This window comes from Mauremys mutica, chromosome 6, assembly GCF_020497125.1.
Source record: "Mauremys mutica isolate MM-2020 ecotype Southern chromosome 6, ASM2049712v1, whole genome shotgun sequence".
Classification (NCBI taxonomy): domain Eukaryota; kingdom Metazoa; phylum Chordata; order Testudines; family Geoemydidae; genus Mauremys; species Mauremys mutica.
In genome coordinates, this window is record NC_059077.1 from 11,975,711 (window position 1) to 11,999,408 (window position 23,698).

General features: G+C 43.3%; 1 protein-coding gene across 1 annotated transcript in view; it reads right to left on the reverse strand.

Moving 5' to 3' along the window:
• The window catches only part of EPG5 (ectopic P-granules autophagy protein 5 homolog), an 87,564-nt gene that overhangs the window by 12,414 nt on the left and 51,452 nt on the right, over positions 1–23,698 (reverse strand). The window contains exons 26-37 of the mRNA XM_045021658.1: positions 21,560–21,731; positions 20,360–20,522; positions 18,897–19,039; positions 16,637–16,793; positions 14,838–15,032; positions 13,878–14,091; positions 12,824–12,978; positions 12,465–12,672; positions 11,534–11,609; positions 10,286–10,389; positions 7,809–7,984; positions 5,140–5,325 (exon numbers count right to left, since the gene is read on the reverse strand). Coding sequence (XP_044877593.1) covers positions 5,140–5,325; positions 7,809–7,984; positions 10,286–10,389; positions 11,534–11,609; positions 12,465–12,672; positions 12,824–12,978; positions 13,878–14,091; positions 14,838–15,032; positions 16,637–16,793; positions 18,897–19,039; positions 20,360–20,522; positions 21,560–21,731 — 1,949 coding nt within the window. The remainder of the gene's footprint in view (positions 1–5,139; positions 5,326–7,808; positions 7,985–10,285; positions 10,390–11,533; positions 11,610–12,464; positions 12,673–12,823; positions 12,979–13,877; positions 14,092–14,837; positions 15,033–16,636; positions 16,794–18,896; positions 19,040–20,359; positions 20,523–21,559; positions 21,732–23,698) is intronic.

Consider the following 23,698-nt stretch of genomic DNA (forward strand, 5'->3'; position numbering starts at 1 on the left):
CCAACTCTAAGAGGCCATCTGTTTGCATTTGGAAAGGAAGATGATATCTGCTGTATCTGTACGAGTTTTTTCATGAAGTTGATGGATTTCCACTCCATACGGCTAAATTTAGTGCCTTGCATAATGACAGGTTTCAGAGTAGCAGCCACGTTAGTCTGTAGCCACAAAAAGAACAGAAGTACTTGTGGAAAGGAGTGCGTCACCTGGGATACTTAACTCCAGTCATTTGAATAAATTGGGAAATACAATGGCTATTGCGGATTAGAGGTTAGGATGAAGAACATCATCATACCTCCTTCAAACACAATGCATCAAAGGAACCGAAACAGAAGCTGATTATTATTGTTAATAATCTAGGAGCCCCTGTCATGGACCAGCACCCTATTGTGCTAGGCCAGGGGTCTCAAACTCAAATGACCCCGAGGGCCGCATGAGGACTAGTGCATTGGCCCGAGGGCCGCATCACTGACACGCCCCCTTGCTGCCCCTGGCCCCACCCCCAATCCACCCCTTCCATGAGGCCCCGCCCCTGCCCTGTCTCTTCTCCACCTCCTCCCCTAAGCGCGCGCAGTTTTAATAAATATCTACACTCAGTAATGCACCTCACTCAAAGGACAAAACACGCACTTAGATTTACTGCCTAAGGCTCTGGGAGGGAGTTTGGGTGGGGGAGGGGGTCTGGATGCAGGCTCTGTGCTCGATGCAGGCTCCAGGCTGCGGCAGGGGGTGGGGGTGCAGGCTTTGGGACGGAGTTTGGGGATAGGAGGGAGTGCAGGGGTGAGGGCTGTGGGGCTGAGGGCGAGGGGTACATGATGCAGGAGGGGGCTCAGGGCTAGGGAAGAGGGTTGGGCTGTGGGTGAGGGCTGTGGATGAGGGGTTCATGATGCGAGGGGGCTCAGGGCTAGGGAAGAGGTTTGGGCTGTGGGGTGAGGGCTGTGGATGAGGGGTTCATGATGCGAGGGGGCTCAGGGCTAGGGAAGAGGGTTGGGCTGTGGGGTGAGGGCTGTGGATGAGGGGTTCATGATGTGAGGGGGCTCAGGGCTAGGGAAGAGGTTTGGAGTGTGGGGTGAGGGCTGTGGATGAGGGGTTCATGATGTGGGGGCGCTCAGGGCTGGGGCAGAGGATTAGGGTGCGGGGGGATGAGGGGTTCATGATGTGGGGGCGCTCAGGGCTGGGGCAGAGGATTAGGGTGTGGGGGGATGAGGGCTCTGGCTGGGGCTGAGGATTAGGGTGCAGGGGGATGAGGGGTTCATGATGTGGGGGTGCTCAGGGCTGGGGCTGAGGATTAGGGTGCGGGGGGAATGAGGGCTCTGGCTGGGGCTGAGGGTTTGGGGTTAGAGAGGCTCAGGGTAAGGGAAGCCTGCCTTGCCAGTACTGGCGGAGGGCAGGCACTAGGACCCTGCACCCTAATCCTCAGCCCAGCCAGAGCCCTCATCCCCCCACACCCTAATCCTCTGCCCCAGCCCTGAGCGCCCCCACATCATGAACCCCTCATCCCCCCGCACCCTAATCCTCTGCCCCAGCCCTGAGCGCTTCCCTTCCCCCCCCCCCCAGCCCGGCCCCGGCGGGTCCCGCTTCCCTTCCCCCGGCCCGGCCCCGGCGGGTCCCGCTTTCCCCCCCCCTTACCCGAGCGCGTCTCCGGCGGTCCCGCTCAGAGCCGCGGGGTGTGGGGGCGGGGCTGTGAGCTCCACGCCGAGCGCAGCGCTCAGCCCAGAGCTCCCAGCCCCGCCCCCTCCCCACGCGGCTCTGAGCGGGGCGGGGCTCAGGCGCTCGGACGGAGACTCGGCGCTCTATGTGCCGAGGCTCCAGGAGAGGGGTGGAGGCGGGAGCCTCCGCTTTTCTCTTGAGGGCCCCTGCGGAGCTCCCCTGGGGAGCTCCGCGGGCCGCAGGGAAGAGCTCCGCGGGCCGCATGCGGCCCGCGGGCCGCATGTTTGAGACCCCTGTGCTAGGCTCTGTGCAAACAAAGAACTTTTGGGAGACTCTCTATGCTACCACAGGGGGAATTTGGGAGCTATGAAGTGAGCCATAGCTAATTTTAAGTAAACTTTACTGATATCAATCTTTGACCTTTGTAATGAATCTTTAAAACCCACTTTTGCTAAATGCTTCTCTTTGTGTTTAATGCATTTATTCTCTCTATCGAACAAATATTTAAATGCAACCATAAAGTGGAACTCAGGTGCTGTCGGAGACTAGGATATCTCCAGCCACAAGGGATGGGGAGGGGAGGAACAGGTGGAATAAACTCAGCCAGAGGCAGCTGGTTATAAAAATATTCAGATGGTGCTGCAATCTCTGCCCAATGAGGAGCCACAGCCAGTGTCAAGCTGGCATAGAGATGAATCAGGCCTTAGGAATGTTACATCACCCTGACCTGCTGCTATAGTTACATAGCATCTCCATGTGTATGTTCAGAAGGGAAGGGAGAGTTTTATGGTAAGAAATAAATGTTTGTAGAAGCAGCTATATAGCTGAGGCTATAAATAATATTCCAGGAAATGTAAAAAATGCTGATGACTGATTCAATTTGCTTATATCATGCTATAAAAGTACAGAATCAGAGTGTAATTGGGTTTAACAGGATGATACAGGTTTCCATGTTTTATGCTCCTTGGCAGTTATGTCTGGGTTCCTGCACCAAAGTTTTAGGTCTTTGCTTAATACTGTTTTCCAGTTTTGAACAGCCCTGGGCCAACCGGGGATAGATGCAGATGTGGGCTGCATCAGGACCAGCAGCAGTTCAAGCTAATCATACTTAAATATCAGACAGGAAAATGAAAAGAGCTCCTATAGATTTTTACATGAGGGAGAAGGGTAGCCTCTCTAGGGAGAGTCTTCCAGGGCTGTGGGGGAAGAATCACCTGGAGGAATGAGATAAAGACTCAGTGGTGGGGACAGGCGTGTTTATTTGGTTTTTTACAACCCCTACAAAGTCACTGGAGGCTCAGTTGCAGCTAGATCACTGCTTCTTGCAACCACTTCCTATGAGAGCAGCAAAGAATCCTGTGGCACCTTATAGACTAACAGACGTTTTGCAGCATGAGCTTTCGTGGGTGAATACCCACTTCTTCGGATGCAAGTGCTATGAGAGAACTACTTCCGCTTAAGCAATACACAAAATATCACTACACACTCAAATCTCTTAGCCCTCCCTGGAGTACAGCTGTTTATTACATTTAAGAGTAGCACACTTCAGTTAATCATTCCCTGCTTGAGAGAATACAGCAGCCTGTCTCCTGGTAGAGGGCTGACTCCTCATTAGAAAGGCTTGGAACCAGATATATCTATCTGGATTCATCGAACATGTCTCCCATCTCCCCCAAGCTCTGGATCCATATACATTAAAAACTGTAAAATTAAATTGTACATTAAAAACTGTAAAATTCAATTCACAGAGAGGTCATCATGCCACATTCACGCAACACAGTATAAAAGTCCAGTCTCAATTAAACTGAAACAACATAGCTAAGGCTTATTCTCACAGAAAGGCCCTAACCAGTGAATTGTTCTTATTTACAGAGGCCATGGGGATCAGGGTGAAGCAATAATTTTATTTAATCCACCAGGGTAAATCAGGCTCCTCAAACGAAGATGTCCCACTGTGGGCACTGGAAAGCTACCTCAAAAGAGGGAAGTGGTCCAGTGGTTAGGGCACTAGGCTGGGACTTGGGTAACCTAGCTACAAGTCCCAGTTCCACTAAACACTCCCTGTATGATCTTTGTGCCTCAGTTGCCCATCTGTAAAATGGGGATAATAGCACTTCTCTGAGTGTTGAGAGGATAAATACAGTACAATGGTGAGATGCTTAGATATGCTAAAGGGAACCATATATATGTTGTGACGTGACAGACCAGATGCCAGCTCAGATCAGAGCCAGGTCGATTCACTTGTGTATTAGCATAGATCAAAGCGATTGCTAAACGTCTGAATGTATCTGGTGTTTAAACATAATGAAAATGAATGGGTCGTTACTTGCATAGTTTTCAATCACTTGTGTCCTGTTATAATAAACATTTACATAACAAATACACCTGTAACTAAAGCTGTATGAAATGCAAATGAAGAGCTTTATCAGTAAAAAGTCTAATTTCAAAGCACGTGGTCAGTGTGTGTGATGACCTGAGGTCAAACAGACACAAAATGCATTCGGGTAGCGTCACTGTCAGGTGTTGTCTGTGAGAAGAAGCTGTAAGTCTGGATTCAAGGAAAGATCCTTCATCTCTGAACTGTTTGGACTCTTACAAGGAAGTGTACCAGATGCGAAAGTAGAGATCCCCAGAAATCATCTGGGTACCCTGAAAAGATTTTCGGGGAAACGGGCAGTTTATTACATCACTGCCACCGTTTGGAATTACTCACCTGTACTTAGATTTTACCTGCTTTAACCTTTCAATAACTCTCATTTCCTCTTCTTAGCTAATAAAAGTGTACTTAGTTTACTATAGAAATTGGCCACCAGCATTGTCTTTGGTGTAAGAGCTAGAGCACCAGTTGATCTGGGCTAAGTGACTGTTGGAGGGAGCAATGTGATGTGGTGTGATTTTTGGCCTGAATGACCTTTTATCACAAAGCTCAGTTTGTCTGGGTGGCAAGTCTGAAGGGAATGTCTGTGACTCCAGGGTAAGACTAGTGTAGTGATCCAAGAGTTCCCATTTGTCAGTGGGTTGTGGTGAAATCTAATTATAGAAAACACCAGCAGATTGGGCGGCCTGTCCGTTTTTTTGACAGTTTGCCCCGAGGCGGCCACGCACAGTTGAGAGCCACTCCAGACAGCGTGACATACATATCTAAGATAGACAGACCCAATGGATCCAGGTTTGGACATAGTTCATGGAATTTCTTTTACCAGTGTGCTGCAGCTCAGGCAGGGTTTAGATATGGTACATTTGCTTGCCTGGTAATGGCAATTAACATAGAGATTAATGGATGCAAGGCATATTTCTGTAAACCTGATGGACCACTCTGTCAGCCTATCAGACACATTGTCTGGCCTCAACCATTAATATGGTGGCTATCAATTGCCATCTCCCCATAGGTCATCTGCATAGGTCCCCGTAGCACATAAACAAAGCTTAGATGTCTAAGTTTGTGACAAACCCAAGGCAATCTGATCCATCTCTGAACCTTTTCAAAATTACCTCTTTGCTTATAAGCTGCTCCTCCTTTGCCAACAGAACCACCATATAGAGCAAGCAGACGATCATGCTGTGCGTTTCAGGAACGGGCTTGGGATTCCAGGCATCAGACAGGACGCTGACCCAGTTTACGTCACATAAAATAGAACCCAAGAAAATGAAACAACTCTTTGGGCTGCCTCTTTCAACCTAGGAGAAAACAGACAGGCATGAGTAGGACTTAATATTTTATTTATTTAGATTTAAACAACTCAAAAGACACTGTCCATAGCTTTAGGCACCCTAGCATCATTAATAAAGCAATTCAATCTCCGCAGCTTTAAATAAGCCATTCAACAGGACCTCAAGTCAGCCAGTCATCTACAAGAATTCCCTTCTACCCCTTCATCATCAAGGAAGTATAACCCTCAGCCCTCTCAAAACACCAGTCAAAGAAATGTCTTTTGCAGTACAACCAGAAGGTTACCAAATTCAGACTATTTCAAATGCAGGGGCAATATTCAGGCTATTGTGGACTTTCAGTGGCAAAATTGCAACTGGCTTTTCTCTCTTTGGGGAATACCAAAAAATTCTGTAACAATTTTAGATGTGCATGGACAATGCAACACCGACAGGAAGGCAGTAAAGGCTTTGGAGGAAAGATTCTGGAGTTCCACCACTATCTGTACTACAATTTTAGGGTGCAAATCAGAAGCAGTCAACTAGAAAATGGAAGTACGGTGAGATCATCATTTTAGTTAGCATAAAACTGGTTTATAATCCACTGATTGATACTTCACACATTGTCTATATATTGATACTTATTTTCCAAAGTCATGTTAATTATGCATTATAAACCCAAAGTGATCGAGAGTCAACTTTTTGGGAAACCTTCAGTACATTACCAAAATGGACACTAATTTGATTAATATTCTTTCTTAAGTTCATTTCTTGTCTAGAAATTCATTTATAAGCTGTCCTCAGCACAAATGCCTGAAAGCCTAGAGCCAAGCTGACAAAATCATTCTTAGAAAGTTTAATACCTCACTGCATGGTGACAATGGCTAGGCAGCTGGCATGCTGTGGCCACTGCCCATCATGCTGCCCATGGGCTCCCTGTCTTTCTGTTGTATCCTCCCATTGTCTCGAGTCTTATATGTAGAACGTAAGCTTTTTGGGACAGTGACCATGTTTTTGTTCTGTGTTTGTACAATGCCTAGCACGATGAGGCCCTGGTTCGTGAGTAGGACTTATTATTTATTTGCATTGTGGTAGTGCCTATATTAACGGAAAGGAAGTGATTCAGGGTTTAGAGCACTAGCCTGGGCCATAGGAGAACTGGGCTCAATTGCTGATCCACCACACACATCCTGTGTCATCTTGTGCAAGTCACTACGTTTTTCAGTTTCCCATCTGTAAAATGGGGATAATAGCACTGCCCTACTTCACAAGGAGGTTGAAGATAAGAACATAAGAAAAGCCAAACTGGATCAGACCAAAGGTCCATCTGGCCCACTATCCTGTATTCCAACAGTGGCCAATGCCAGGTGCCCCAGAGGGAATGAACAGAACAGGTAATCAACAAGTGATCCGTCCCGTCGCCCATTTCCAGCTTCCGGCAAACAAGCTAGGGACAGCATCCCTGCCCATCCTGGCTAATAGCCATTGATGGACCTATCGTCCATGAACTTATCTAGTTCTTTTTTGAACCCTGTTATAGTCTTGGCCTTCACAACATCCTCTGGCAAGGAGTTCCACAGGTTGACTCTGTGTTGTATGGGGGGGGGGGATAGCTCAGTGGTTTGAGCATTGTCCTGCTAAACCCAGGGTTGTGAGTTCAATCCTTGAGGGGGCCACTTAGGGATCTGGGGCAAAAATTGGTCCTGCTAGTGAAGGCAGGGGGCTGGACTCGATGGCCTTTCAAGGTCCCTTCCAGTTCTAGGAGATTGGTATATCTCCAATTATTACCTTTATTACCTATTACCTAAAAAATACTTCTGTTTGTTTTAAACCTGCTGCCTATTAATTTGATTTAGTGATGCCTAGTTCGTGTGTTATGAGGAGTAAATAACACTTCCTTATTTACTTTCTCCACATCAGTCATGATTTTATAGACCTCTATCATATCCCCCCTTAGTCATCTCTTTTCCAAGCTGAGAAGTCCCACTCTTATTAATCTCTCCTCATATGGCAGCTGTTCCATACCCCTAATAATTTTTGTTGCCCTTTTCTGAACCTTTTCCCATTCCATTCATCTCTTTTGAGATGGGGCAATCACATCTGCATGCAATATTCAAGATGTGGGCGCATTATGGATTTATACAGAGGCAATATGATATTTTCTCTATCTTATTACCTATCCCTTTCTTTAATGATTCCCAACAGTCTGTTTGCTTTTTTGACTGCCGCTGCGCATTGAGTGGATGTTTTCAGACTGCGATGCTCAGATACCATAAACTCAGACAGTACCACTGAGGGCCATACATCAATGTAACTTAATCCCACAGTAGTAGTATCATACTGATAAATTATGATAGTAATAATAATTATAAATAATATATTGTAATAGCAACCCTCAGATTCTACAATAAACCTCTTTGGATAAATAAACTGCAACAGACATCCATTTAATTTCAAAGACGGAATTAACTAAAGTATAAATGGTCTTATTTCAATAGGCATTAGATGCTTACTTTAAAGAATTCTTCCATGAGCATCTGATCTGGGTGCATCTCTCTCCATGGAAGTCTGCTGAATTCAGCATGGAAAGTATAGAGAATGAAGTCTGGCATTTTGGGGGCTGTGCATGAGTCACAATAATGCATCAGATGTAACCAGAGAGCCCCACGGTGGCCTGGCAACAACTTATCTAGATTAAAAGGAAACAGCCCATTTAAAACACAACTCCAGGGAAACCTAGCCAAACACGGACAAATCTGACTATAAAGGGGACACACACTCACTACCAGTTCTTCCATGGACATAACATTCAAAGAAAAAGGACATTTTCTAAGCTTTGTTTGTTTCAATCTATACCTCAAGTACTTCTTCTACTGAGCTTTGCTCACTCTGAAAAAGTTAATTGGACAATAAGAGTTGTAATCAGGGATCCTAGAAATCCAAAAAACATGGAATTTGCATTTTTAAAGAGAATCTTTAGTTTTTACATTTTGTGAACAAATAAAACCATATTAACTATTAACTGAATTTTACTGAAAGTACCAGTGTCACTTATTCAATGAGCGCAACCTCCCCCTCTTGTGGTTGAGTTTTGAATGTGCTTTAAGTTTACATAGCTAAACATACTCCAATAAACTGCTTCAGGTGTATAAAAGTTACTCAGTGGCATGTAGGAGTTTGTGTTTTAATGCATCTCAAATTTCACTTCAGCCTCCAGATGTGAGTAATTAAAGTTATGAAAAAATGCCCAGAACTCTAAAAAAAAAAATCACCCCTAAAGACCATGTCACTGAGTTTGGCAAGGAGGACTTTCACGTTGATGGTAATGTGCTGTTCTGGACTGCATGCAGCAAGGCTGTCAATTACATTCCAAGGCAGACAGTTGTAGAACACATGGAACGCACTAAACTGAATGAAAACAAACAAAAACCAGAGCCTGAAATGGCAGGGCCATCAACAGTAAAGAAACAATGCACCGTGAGTGGATCATTCCAACGTTTTACAACTGTAACTATATCAATAAAACATCATGTTCAACTGAGACCTATATATATTGTGGCTAGGGAACTATATATATTGTGGCTATGGAAACTGAAGTTCAGCATTTCATTTTAATCGCAGAAAAACACAGATTGTTATGTTTTTCTTATCAGAAAACTTTGGGATTTTTATCATGGAAAACTAGGATCCCAGTTTATAATCCACTTCGTTCTGTAAGTAGTGAACTGGTTCTGTGCATCCTTTCAAAACTGTTAAAGAATTTGGAAACCGTCAAAGGCATCACAACATATTTCTTTCTTTTCTACTGTCACCAGTCTGAATTCAGCTCAGCCACCCCAAGTTATTACCGTGTGGTGGCTGTTTAGTGGCCCATGTAATATGAATTACTGGTGACAGTTCCATTGCTGGTGGACAAGCATTTACATGTATATAAAAACCACCATGACAAATAGCAACACTGTTTGCAATCTCAACAGCCATGTCTAAGAATGGATGAGCCTGGAGATTAGGTTGTCCCTCCAGATTAGGGGTTGAGACACATTAGCAGGTTAATGACAGGAAGGTTACAGTCTGGGCAGTAGCAGTACATGTGCACTGTTGATAAATGGAGGAGGTGAATATTCAGGATGGTCAGTCAGGAACCCTCCATCAGCAGTAGTTACACATGAAGTTTTGAAACAAACAAAACCGCTATTTTGTCTAGAGCTGCTGTCATCTATTCTGTGGCTGTGTAATGGGGATATCCTTGTAAAATACCGTGGTGTTAGAGTTGAGGCCCAGCAGCACTCATATGCATGTGCCCAGTGGCCATGGCCCACACCCAAGAACTCTCTCACCCCAATGGCTTGCCAGGAATCCTAGAACATGAAAGATTAATTGCTCAAACCCTGCCCAAAGCCCTTCTCACTCCCAGCCCTCAACTAATGACAACACCTGGATCACTACCCCGTTAATCCTCCTGCTTTACCACCTTTATGACACGTGACCATGAACCACTGTACTAATGCTGAACCCTCCCAATTCTCAGATGAGTAATGAACATTTCAGAAAACTGATTTGGGCACTGCAACACCTTGAGTGCCCTCTACTGGGGGGTTCAAGAATGCACAAATATCTGTTTGAGAATATCTCCTAGAGATTCAGGAACAAGACAGGAAGTTCTTCAAATTGCATCTGCCATTGGAACCAGAAATATTTGTGGTTGGTTTTAAATCTCCCTCTCCTCCTCTCCAGGCCCTTTGCCAGAACTTTTTGCTTTGCCCTCTCTAATCTTTCTAAAAATTTACCCTTCCTCTCTGTCCGTGCCACCAAAACCCTTTTCATTTCATGAATGAGTTAGAGGCCAGTGCTTATAACAGAATGACAGACATAAGCTTGGCTAGAAATTCATACCCACCAAAGACATCCACCCAAAACACTGTTTAAGCTGCTAGGGCAGAAAGTGCAACTGGATAGAAACAACAAGAGCATAAATCTGGACTTCACCTACCTTTAAAGCTTTGGTGTAAAACCAATATGCAATCTGTGAACAACTGTACCATACTTGAGGCTAGAGGAGTGTCACTCTCCAACCAGGGGTAGCACTGCTGTTTACTTCAAAACACAAACAATGAAGTTGTGTCACTGCATTTATCAATCCAATATGGGTAATAAACATTTATGTAATTCATAAATATCTGCACAAGCCACCCTACCTTGTCCCTGGATGGGAATATTACAGGTGTGTGCACTCCACTCAGACTCAACCATTTACATTCACCTGTTCCTTGCTTGGAACAGGTACACATTATGGGACTGTAGTAAAGCAACCCTTGAGGTCCATAGTATTATCTAGTGACCTGAGCCAACATTCCCAGATCTCTTTCACAAGTGCCAAGCTACAGAATACGCCAGCAATAGTCAACTTTTCAATTATATGCGGGAGATACATTCACAGCTAAAGAAGACAGGGGGTTTAAAAGGAAACCGCACCTAATTTGCTAACATGAGAACTGTTTCCCCAAGTGACAACTCTGAAATGTATTTGAAAACACACATCCCACAGCAGGTATAATGCTAGGGCTGACATGCTGAAAAGTAACATGGAAGACATCGGTATTATGGAAGCTGAAGGCAGGAATCTGGAAGCCCCTTTTTTAATCTGTGTCCAGTACTAATTGCCAGCATCCATATTTTTCTTTTTATCATCTATGGTTCCACACCAGTGTTGAGTCAAGTGTACAAAGTCCAGAAAGGACTGTCCTGCTATGGCAAGATATTTTTTGTCCTGACAGTAGCAAGTTATTAGCTCTCAGTACAGACACTGGCCCCTCAGCCGAGCAATACTACTTTTCCATTGGCCCAAGACTGAGTGAAGCAAGTGTAGGACAGCGGATTAAGGTAATTCATTTACTGTGTGTTGTTTTTTTTAAAGACACTTCTGAAAAGCTAGGTGCCTTTTCAGGTTTTATCTGAAACTCAAGTCAAACACAACACTGACTGGAATGAGTGAGAGGACTCTGACCAAGTAATTTTCTTAGTGAAGTGCAATTCCTTAAAAAAAGGAAGATAAAAAACAGTGTTCAAATGAGTTCATAGATTAGTTCCACAATTGATCAATGACATGACTTTAAATTATAAACTGGTGTGCTGGTTAAACAGAGGATTACAATGAAACCATTACTTTAAAAAAAATACCCTTTTGTTCAATAGCAACAGTTCATGTAATTATGAAAAATTAAATTGCATTAGTGTTTACCTGACATAATCTTTATTTAAAACCAGAATCCATGGTTTAAAGAGCTCAATGATGGTTGAATGCAAGGACCGTACCACTAAAAAAAAAAAAAAACACACACACACAGCTTTGTTACTCAAGTATAACTGTAGCAATCAAATTACATCTTTTGGATAAAAGATCTTAACCTCCTCCTTCAAAAGAGGCACAAACCAGACTAAATCATGGGCAAATGAAGATTGGAAATAAATTAATAAGTACTTTATATTTCCCAATAGCATCACAAACATTACCTCACTAATTCTCACAACCCCTATCAGATAAATATTAACACGATTTTTATAAAATGAATCACCGGTGAGTGAAGGGACTTGCTAAAAGCAAAAAGGGACTGTGTCAGCACTGAGGAGTTTAGTTCCCACTCCTGTGTTCAAATCACAATGCCACACTTCTTGCTCTGAAAACAGTGGAAGCAGCACATATGCATCTGAAGAGAATCTGGCACCAGGACACACAACTCTCAGCAGTAAATCTAGATTTCTCCCATCACCATAGAGGGGAGAAGTTGTACAGCATTCCTGCAATGTGAAGTACTAAAGACAACGTGTCCCCACAATATCCTGTCCTGTTTTTTTTTTAAATGCCAAATAAAGATCAACCTGAATTTCCTGAATTCTGGATAAGTGCGGGCTGATTATGTTCCCTGGGTTCAAAGACTGCAGCTCCTGATAACTGGGCTCATATGGAGCCTCGGCTCTGGGGAGATCCTAAACTCCGTAGGAGTTAAGCTAAATGACTTCACTCACAGCTCATAGGCAACAGCTGAGATCTTTATAAGGCTGGGCCCTCTACTGTATTTACAAACGCAAATGTCTTCTATAGAAGATCTTAACCCACTAGATTGTGGATATTCAACTTCGCTCTTTAAATAATTTGCTTTTATGCACATTACCTGCTAGAATTCTGCTGCTGCCAACTGGTTCTTGTGCTATACTGACCACCTCAGAACCAATAAGCCGTTTCACGAGGTACTCCAGCAATGTCTTCACTTCAGTCATGTAGGGACTCCACTTTGAAAACAGGCCAAAGCTCCTGAAATCCAGTGAAGCTAACCGTAGCTTGCAGAAAGACTTGCAAAGCCATTCTATCGTCTCTGTAACCTGCAGAGAGTGGACAGCTCTGAATCAACCAAGGAGGATACAAATTCAGGGGGAGAAAAGTGTTACAGAGCTCTGTTGCTGTCCAATAGTGGATACTGATTTCAGCTGAGAATTACAGTAAACTTCAGAGATCAGCTAGAAAGCTTCCCACCTGTTCTGCAGACAGAAGGATTTTTGCTGCGTTTCGCAGTACTGGACTTTTAGTGGAGTCACCCTTGCTCCTTCGTTCAGTTTCTGAGGTACAGCAACCCAAAGTTCTAAGCAATGCCTTCCAACAGTCAGGGCTAAGGAGCTGCTCTGAAGAACCTTAAGACAAAAAGAAGGGGGGTTGTGTTTTTTATTTAGGAAAAATACATTGAAATCATAATGATAACTTTAATTCCTCTTTCCTAATATTAGCCATAGGAGCCTGCCATTAGATCGACATGTATAGCCGATGACAAAACTATGTGAGAGATGGTGGCTTGAATCTTAAACTAACCCCCAGATGTGGATATTTTAATGTTCAGATTTAGTGTTATTTGTATTACAGCTTACAGGGCCTCAACTAAGATCAAGGCCCCACTGCAGTAGGAGCACTATGCAGACATAGCATGAGACAGATAATGCCTCCCAGAGTTTACAACCTAACAAACAAGACAACGGGTGAAAGAAAAGGAGAATTGTCACCCCATTTTACAGATGGGGGAACTGAGGAATAGCGAGATTAAGGAATTCCCCCAGTCACACTGGGCACGTGTAGCAGAGCTGAGAATCAAACCCAGGGTTCCAGAATTCCAGTGTTTTAACCACCAAGGCTAGTCAAAGGTGTCTCAAAAATATGTTGTAACATAACTGATGGCAAAATGGCTCATTGAGACGCTCCAGCTCTGCCAGTGAGAGAAAGCTCTGCTCTGCCTCCCTGCAGCAATGCAGGCTGCAAATCTATCACTCCAGATCTGTGGATCTTGATATGAAGGAAAATGTGGCTTTTTAGTACAGATAACATACAATTAGCAGAAAATATACATACAAATCTGTACTTACTAAACTGTGACAACTTTGAAATCATACTGTATTTCTAGTGGTTTAATTGTATTGCAATCCCTCTCCATACCCCAGTCCAACTCTTAGGAGTTTAAATACTGAAGCAGTCTAGTACAGTTCAATGTACTAGTTATTTTAAAATTAATCTGAGGCTTGCCCTGGTTGCCTCAGATACTCACTTTGCATGAGCAGTCTTAGAAAGTCACTGTAATGGTCAGGGAACTGGTACTGAAGGAGATCTGTCCAGTGCTTGCAGAAAATATTAAATGGCATCAAAATGTCTTCTTCAGGCTCAAGTCCACAGGCGCTGAGTGCCAAGTGAATGGACTCCAGAAGCCGGGTACGGTGAGAGAGAGGCGGCTTAGTGAGGTTTAGCCATTGTGGGAGGTCAAACTAAAACAGAAGAGAGGCAGTGTTTGTTCAAGAAAGCTCTATGTTAAAACAGAGTTAACTGAAGAGCTAAATTTTAAGAATAAAAGGACTTGCTGGGACAGAAAAAGGACATTTTTGTTTCAAGATAGGCCAGGGAGAAGGAATTGCTGCATGGCTCGTAAGTTTGAAAATGGGGACAGCGTCTGTCTAACCTCTCGGTTATCTGTTCAAATCCAACCTAGGTCAATAGTGACTGAACGTAATCATTACCCAATGGTTGCTTGGCTGCCTCCGTGAAGTGTGTTGGGGCATTCAGTCAGGTTCCCAGTGGACATGTGTCTGTGTCTCCAACACCGCTGTAACAATGGGATTGACTGGCTCCTTTGTGGTTGGCTCTTCAGAGGCATCAAGGACAAAATGAGCCAAGCACCCCAAACCTTCCTTTGACTCCAGCTCTGAAGTAAAACTTGCTGAAAGGAAAGCACTGGAAAGCGTGTACTGCTGCCGCCCACGATGGGAAATGATATCTTTATAGTCTATTATATAGTATTATATATTCACCTCCAGCCCTGCTTCAACTTAGCCACAATAAGAGCGGGGCTATACTAGCAATATACTCCTAACGAGTAATTCATCACTGCTACTTAAAAAAAAAAAAAAATCAGGAATGTATTTTTCTCTGTTAGTGTGAATTCATATTCTTTTGGAAAACAGTCCTGAGATGCAACCCATATAACACTATATTATGAGCATTCAGAGCATGTTACCTTCGTCAGCAACGTGAAAACAACATCACTGTTGTCATCACTCAGAAACGCCACAACTTTTTCATACAAATTGACAAATTCATCAGGTGAGGCAACTGGAGTGAAGTAGGGAGAGAGCAGATTACAGAGTCTTCGATTCCGTAGGATGGTTTGGAGGACTAATTTGCATTCAGATTTGGTCCCGCTGATAAATACCTTAAAAAGAGAGTCAGTTTCATTAAATAATTCCTGGAGAATGTAGTTTCATTCTTTACAGCAGGCTTTTCTGAGGGTGGAGAATTCAGTTGGATTAGGATTCTCTCAAAAACAGATAATCCAGTGCGTATCTTTTTAAATACATCCCATCAGGTCTGTCTCTGGGAGCACATAAAAAGTACTCTTAAAACGCAATACAAACTGAACTGAGCTCTTTGGGGCTGGGACTGACTTTTTAGATCTGTGTTTTTCCTGGTCCATGATCTGGGCTCCCAGTAATACAAATAAACAAGCGTAACAAACACCCTCCTCCAAAATCCATTTGTAAAATAAATATGTTCCACCACTGCCTTTAGCAAAAGCCCAAGTGTCCAAGAAAGTGTTAGACCACAGTTCTAGAAGTCAGAAATTCTGGCTCAAATGGGCCAATGACAGGAAATTAATTCCTAATTCAAGAGCCCTTCCTCCTGTCACTATACATTTGAAACGTAGGGACAGTAAACAGGAACTCTTCAGCTGATCTCAAATGTGGCAGTGGCGCATAGGGAAAGTGGTACCTAGAACCGAAACTATACGAGGTTTAATAAATCAACATAAACACCATAATTGCTAATGGCTTCTCTGGACCACTGGCATAATAGGCTCCCTACAGTTAACACTACCAAGCAGTAGGAAATATGTTTTGCATCAGCAGTATCTTGTGACTGGTGTTCTACATCAGGGGTCTCAAACATGTGGCCCGCGGAGTTATTTGCTGTGGCCAGAAAGCTCCCCGCGCCCCCCCGAGCTATTTCCTGCAGCTGCCAAGCTTCCCTCCCCCGTAGCGCGCCATGTCCCCGCCCCTCTGCCTACCTCCAGGCACTTTCCGCCGCCAAACAGCTGTTTGGCAGCGCTTAGCGCTTTCCAGGAGGGCGGGGGGACGAGCGGGGAGCTGCGCACTCAAGGGAGGAGGCAGAGAAGAGGCGAAGAGGCAGGGATTTGAGGAAGGATTGGAATAGGGGTAGGGAGGGGGCAGAGTTGGGGTGGGGACTTTGGGGAAGAGGTTGGAATGGGGGTGGGAAAGGGGTGGAGTGGGGGTGGGGAAGGGGTGGGGGTGTCAATGATTCGGCCCTCAGGCCAATGTACTAGTCTTCATGTGGCCCTCGTGGTCATTTGAGTTTGAGATCCCTGTTCTACATCAAGCATACTGCAATAGTTTAATCTGCAGGTGACAAAGGCACGGATGACTGGACAAGTCCATGGAAGCAACAAAATAGTCAAGCAATGAACCAAAATGCTAAAATGCCCTTGTAAGCAGTGCAGCTACCTAGGATTCAAAGGGCAAACTGAAGATCCAGACTTTTTAACTATTAAACTCAATCAATTTCTTCTCCCATTGAGCCTGCAGTATCTGTAGCAGGCATCTCAGAACAACAATCTTCATGCTGCTTGTGTGTGACACTACTGAGGTATTATGCAATGTGGTGGCAGGAGAATGAGTGGCATACTTAGCTATGAATTCCCAGACATCTGTGGATTTATTTTAGACCTCAGATATTAGTAGGCAAATGGGATTAAAAAATTGTGAAGCATGCAGAATTAGAGCATATACAAAATAAACTTACTTGGCCGAGGATCTCGATGCAGGAGGTAAAGAACTGTCTTGTGGGTGGATGGCGTTGAGTTTCATCGCACACAAAATCTATTACTGCAAAGAACAAGCTAATTCCAACTTTCTGAATTCTAGACGTAGGCTGCCTCTTGTAGATATTTATTAACGCTCTGCAAAAGAATGCATATAAAACTACTAGCCTGTATACAAATTATCACCCATAACAAAAACCATATTACCAGGGCTGGTAAAATGACTTTTTGGTTTGGTAGGATTTTTTAAAAGTGGTTCTGCCTTGAAAAATGGCTCCCGTATGTAAAAGTAGCACCTTAGAGCTTGACCTTTGTAATCAGTCAGATACAGTCACTTTATTTTCAAAAGATTTTACTGCATTTTACTCATTAGCCATGAAGAACCAGCATAAAGTATAGAGAGGTGATATTACTGTACCTCTATATTGGACACTGGTGTGGCTACTGCTGGAATACTGCATCCAGTTCTGGTGTCCACAATTCAAGAAGGATGTTGGTAAATTGAAAAGGGTCAGAGAAGAGGCACAAGAATGATCAAAGGATTAGAAAATATGCCTTAACGTGATAGATGCAAGGAGCTCAATCTATTTAGCTTAACAAAGAGAAGCGTAAGGGGTGATTTCATCACAGTGTACAAGTACTTATATGGGGAATACATTTGATAATAGGCTCTTCAATCTAGCAGAGAAAAGTAGAATACAAAATGTGTATACTGCATATATATAAAATGGGAAATGACTGCCTAGGAAGGAGTACTGTGGAAAGGGTTCTGGGGGTCATAGTGGACACAAGCTAAATATGAGTCAACAGTGTAACGCTGTTGCAAAAAAAGCGAACATCATTCTGAGACGTATTAGCAGAAGTGTTGTGAACAAGACATGAGAGGTAATTCTTCCACCCCACTCCATGCTGATTAGGCCTCAACTGGAGTATTATGTCCAGTTCTGGGCATCACATTTCAGGAAGGATGTGGACAAATTGGAGAGAGTCCAGAGAAGAGCAACAAAAATGATTAAAGGTCTAGAAAACATGACCTAGGAGGGAAGATTGAAAAAAATTGGGTTTGTTTAGTCTGGAAAAGAGAAGACCGAGAGGGGACACGATAACAGTTTTCAAGTATGTAAAAGGTTGCTACAAGGAGGAGGAAGAAAAATTGTTTTTCTTAACCTCTGAGGATAGAACAAGAAGCAATGGGCTTAAATTGCAGCAAGTGAGGTTTAGGATGGACATTAGGAAAAAGGCCGTCACTGTCAGGGTGGTTAAGCACTGGAATAAATTGCATAGGGAGGTTGTGGAATCGGAGATTTTTAAGAGTGGGTTAGACAAACCCCTATCAGGGATGGCCTAGATAATTAGCCCTGCCATGAGTGCAGGGGACTGGACTAGAGGACCTCTCGAGGTCCCTTCCAGTTCTATAATACAAGCCAAAAGCTGGAAGTTGAAGCTAGACAAGTTCAGACTAGAAATAAGGTGTCAATTTTTAAACAGCGAGAGTGATTAACCCCTGAAACAAATTTAGCCATGGTCATGGTGGATTCTCTATCACTGGCCATTTTTAAATCAAGACTGGATCTTTTTCTAAAGGATCTGCTCTAGGAATTATTTTGGGAAAGTTCTATGGCGTGTGTTATAGAGGAGGTCAGACAAGATGAATACTATGGTCCCTTCTGGCCTGGGAATCTAGGAATCTATTTTTGTGCACCATCAACAGAATTGTTTACTGAGTTCCAATCAGTTACACCGTGGCAAACTCTGAATCGTAGCACTGACTATCAAAGCACTATTGAGTGCATTGGGGAAAGTCCATAAACACTGACATTATAAACACCTATTTTTAGTTTATGGCGGATCTAAATGCTGTAAAATTTTGCTGTGGCCTGATATTTAGTATATCATGTCATTGCACAAAGGAAGTGTTGTCATTTGCTTTTGCAAATGAGTTCGAAAGCAATGGTTATACTAGTGCAGAGTATAATAAATGAAAGTGTAACATGCAAAACACTATGAGATAAAGCTGGATAAGAAGAGCCTACCACTGTTGTCAAAAGACAGAGTTACGCCTTTTGTTCATGTGGCAGAGGTCTGTGTTATGAATCAGTAAGTTTGAGGGTTCAAATCCTGCCCATACCAGTGGGCATTACAAAAGCATGAAAATAGATTTTGCCTTTTCTCTTGGCTGTACAGAAAGTCAAATTCTCATTGTAAAACACTACCGTATACAGCAGTAATTGCGTTACTCACGTTATCAAGTTTTCCACATGCACAGCTGCTTCCACAATGCTCAGAAAAGGCGGCTTTGTGGCTTCTGCTTGTAGCAGTTTTACTTCTTTACGCAGAGCGTGAAGCTGCTGGCTTACTGATTCATTTTTATGCTTCCCTTCAAACTAAGGGAGATAGAGCCAGTTAACTACAATTTGAGAACCTTTACGAGACAAGTTTTTCTAAAATTCTCCCTCCCCTCACAACAAACATGAAAAGAAACTGGAACCTAGCAGCAAGGTCCTGAAGAGAGAGGATTTCCTGATTTTGGGCATAGAGCATGTCTCGATCCTGTGGAATGTACTGCGTAAGCACACACATCTTGATCGTTTTCATAGTTAATGATCACGTAGTAACAAAATTTATGCTCCTCTATTTAGTATTTTTAAATACATATAACCAAATGAATAAAACTTAAACCAGGGGTTCTCAAACTGGGGTCGGGAACCCTCGGGGGGGGTCACAAGGTTATTACATGGGGGAGGTCACGAGCTGTCAGCCTCCACCCCAAACTCCGCTTCACCTCCAGCATTTAGAATAGTGTTAAATATTTAAAAAGTGTTTTTAATTTATATGGGGGGTGGTACTCAGAGGCTTGCTGTGTGAAAGGGGTCACCAGTACGAAAGTTTGAGAACCACTGATCTAAACAAGTAGATAGACTAAAACTCAGTCTACACAACCAGTGAGGTCTTCTATAAACATCCCATTTTGGTTCCGTTATTCCCATCAACAAACATATTTGCCGAGTGTCTTTCACCAAAATAATTTAATAAGATTAAATATAAACTTTACATAGGGACCATTTCTTTAGTTGAGGAAACGCAACCACCTCTAGAGTGAAATGTAACAGCTGTACAACAATGCACGTCCTGCACTACCCCAAGTACAAGAACTCTCAACTTGGTGGTTTCAGTATACAAATTCAATGATCCAAAAGCATGGAGCTAGAGCGAGGTCCCCAAAGTGTGGGGAGCGCCCCACTATGGGGGTGCGGAGGAACACCCAGAGAGGTGTGGCGGGGACCTCCCCGCCTCCAGCTCTGCACTGGTCCCGTCCCCAGCCACATCCCCAGCTCCACGCCTGGCCCCATCCCCAGCCTTGGCACGGCTCCACTGATGGCCCACATCAGCTCCCAGCCTTGCTGCTGGCCGCGGCTCCGTTCCCAGCCCAGGGCCAAGGCTGGGGGCAAGGCCGGAAGCAGAGCCGCACCTCACTGCAGGTGCAGACCAGCTGAGGCTCCACCCCCAAGCCTCGGACCCAGCTCCGCCCCCAGCCTTGGCCCTAGCTCTGCCCTCGGCCCTAGTCCCCTCCCCCCCCTGCCTCAGCCCCTTTGCCCCTGTCTTCGTCCCTCTGCCCCAAGCTGCAGCCCCACTGGCTCTGGGGGGCGCAACCCTCAAAGGATTGGGGACCGCTGAGCTAGAGGATGTGAAATTAGATTTCTAACCTGGACTGTCACAAGAGCTGCTCCCTGACAGCTTTTATTTGAAGTACCCGGACACTTCAGCTCACGGGTAATCTGTTCTTCCCTGTTGATATAGAGTTTGGGTATGGTGTCCAATATTTCACTGTCAAGAGCAACCTGCTGGGTCTCCCGGCGAGCCGCAGTTCTGCGAAATATAGACAAGACATTAGCAAAACCTTTAACACAGAGCTGGGCATTGGAAACTTTAATAGCAAGAATTACCATGACTGCAGGATTACGGGTTTTACAAGGAAACAGGTTGTTAACTATAGTTCTAGATAGTAAATAATCCAAACTTCAGGCAGTACAGAAGTTTACTAAATGAAAAACAGAATGAATAAAAACAGAAGTACATTTCACAAGCAGCAATTCATAACAACGAGGAAGTAACTTCACCAGGAGGATCAGAAATTACTCAAAAATAGCACCTAAAAAAAGAGCCTGGGACAAGATGGCCTCCTTCCTCAGTTGTAAGATTGTGGCTTTTTGGTTGTCTAGTAAAGTGTTCTTAAATGATTTCCCAATTACCATTCACATTTTTCTGATTAAATTATTCCTCTCAGCTGATTTGGCTCAATTGTTTTCAGCTTTGTGAAACTCACTCTATTAATGCAATAAGTATATTTATTTATTCTGCTTGCACCTTATGAATGTGATCAAGTCAAGATTGTTTCTTAATGGCTAAAAAGGGTAACTTTTTTAAACTATCCATTTATCAGTTTTTTTAAAACTAAGTTCTTCAGCTGCATTTTGCTATGAGAATGGTGACAGAATATTCTGTATAAAAACAATGTATGAAGTTACCATCACTTGAGGCCAGATTTTCCTCTTGCCGGCTCTATTGCAAGAAATGGCCACAGTAGGATGACTTGTGTAAAAGGATTAGTTAACTAATTACTGACTATAACAATCTAGAGTAGGACTAAGTTACGTCTTAATTAGAATGAGGTGAATGTTCCACTCTTTTCCAGGGAACAGAATAAATCCTAGTGGTTAGTTCTGGTCCTAAATTTGTTAAATCATCAATTAAATGATGCAATCTACAGGAAAAACACAAAATAGGTCAGTAATAGTGAATCAAATTCCGTTATTTCTAATCATGCTAACGATACAGACAAGAAGGCTGCTTCAGAAGTCATCTGAACATACCAGCAGAGCAGAAAAAACATAGCTAAATCTTACTTGGCATGTTGCTGCAAGTTTTTAAGGTCCATGCGCACAAGCTGTGTTGCTTCCTTCTGACTTACTAGACTGGCAGAAGAAACAACAGGCACAGGAGGTTTCACTGGTTGAAGGGGAAGAGGGGGTTTGGGTGCATCATACTTCTTCAAATTACTCAGTATTCTCTCCTTGGCTAGAAAGGAAAGGAGGGGCAATTCTTGTCACTCAAAGAAAAACATGTAGGATATAATCTGACTATACAAATAATTTGATTACTACTGGTTGTGATGCTGACAGACCAGCTCAAATCAAAGTTGTAGGCCAATTCACTTGTGTGTGAATAGTAAAGAAATGTTAAGTGGGCTAGCAGGCATAGGACAATTCACTTGTTAGAATAGAACTAAGGGGAAAGTTATCACATTACATTTACATGGCATATACCCTGGTAATTACATTTACACCAAATTTACCTGTTGGTTGCTATTGTCTTACATTATGTATATCCTTGTACTTAGTTAACCCTAGATCAAATTATGTATTAATGCCAAGATGAGGAGATGGTTGATGTGTAAATTTCATGAAAACTAATGAAAGATTGTTTGGACTGCTGTAACTAAATGCATTGTGTATATCTCTAACTGGATTACCCATCAAACAGGACTGGAGCCTTGGAACTGTACATGAAGAAGCATGTTAACTTCAAAGTATGGGTCATTGTGTTCAGCAATGGGAAATCCACAGACCCAGTCTGCATTTAGTCAACAAGGAAAAGCCCAAGCTGTGATGGAGACACTGGCCAGATTGTTTTCTGGGGAAAACAGCTATAAGAACAGATCCAGGGGAATGATCATGAATCTCTGAACTGTTCTGGATTCTAGCAGGATGGAATACTGAACAAGGTGACAGAGATTTACCCTGGGTGACCCTGAAAAGACTTTTACAAAACTAGCAGATTACTACATCTCTCCTATCATTTTTGACTTACAAACTTGGACTCACCTGTTAATGTATTTTAGTTGCTTTAACCTCTCTAACGCTCACTTCTTTTTCTTAACTAATAACTCAGCCTCCTTGTGTGCATGAATTATGATATAGTCTTTAATTATATGATCACATACTATTTTCTCCCCAAAACCTCTGCCTCATTCATTGCACAAAATGGATGATGCTCAATTAAATATTGTTTTCTCCCTCGTTGTTCAGTGTGGGGCTTCAGTCCTTCTTTACTGCACACTATTCAAACCCTGCTCTGAAAACAGATTAGTTTCCTTAAGGGCTTTTCTATGGTGCTCATCACTACAGTATAGGAGCGCTTGACAAACATTAATGTCTTTATTATCACAACACTGAGATGAGGGGGTATTTTTTATCCCCATTTTACCAATAGGGAACTGAGGTCGGGAGATTAAGATCAAGTGTCCACTAATTTTGGATGCCCAATTTGAGATACCCGTGCTCTGATTTTTCAGAGTACTTAGTAATATATAGCACTTGACACTTTCAGAGCACAACTCCCTTTGGCTTCAGGTTCAGCTCAGATTGCTCACACTTGTGCAAATCAGAGCCCAACGTCTCAAGTAAGCCCCCAGAAAACAAAGACACACCATTATTGGCTACCTGCAAGAAGTCTGATTTAAGTGACCTGAGTAGCATCACACAGGAGCTCTTGGCAGAGGCAGGGATAGAATCCAGCTATACCAGGGAAGGTATTCAGCCACTTTTACCATGAGCCCATTGTGATAGATGCAACACCTACTTTGGAGTAGGGACACTTCAAAGACTAGTATACTATCGTGTCTGGCACGTAGAACCATAGATTTACAGAACACTGGGGAATTACAGACCAGTCAACTTATCTTTCTGGGTACTGAAGTTAATGAAGCAAATAATTAAGCAAACTGCGAACACCTAGAAGATAATAAGGTGATAAATAACAGTCAGAATGGATTTTCAAGAACAAATCATGTCAAACCAACCTAATAGCTTTCTTTGATTGGGTAACAAGCCTTGTGGATGGGAGGAAGCGGTAGATGTGGTATATCTTGACTTTAGTAAGGCTTTTGATCCTGTCTCACATGACTTCTCATAAACAAACTAGGGAAATACAACCTAGATGGAGCTCCTATAAAGTGGGTGCATAACTGGTGGTTCACAGCAAGC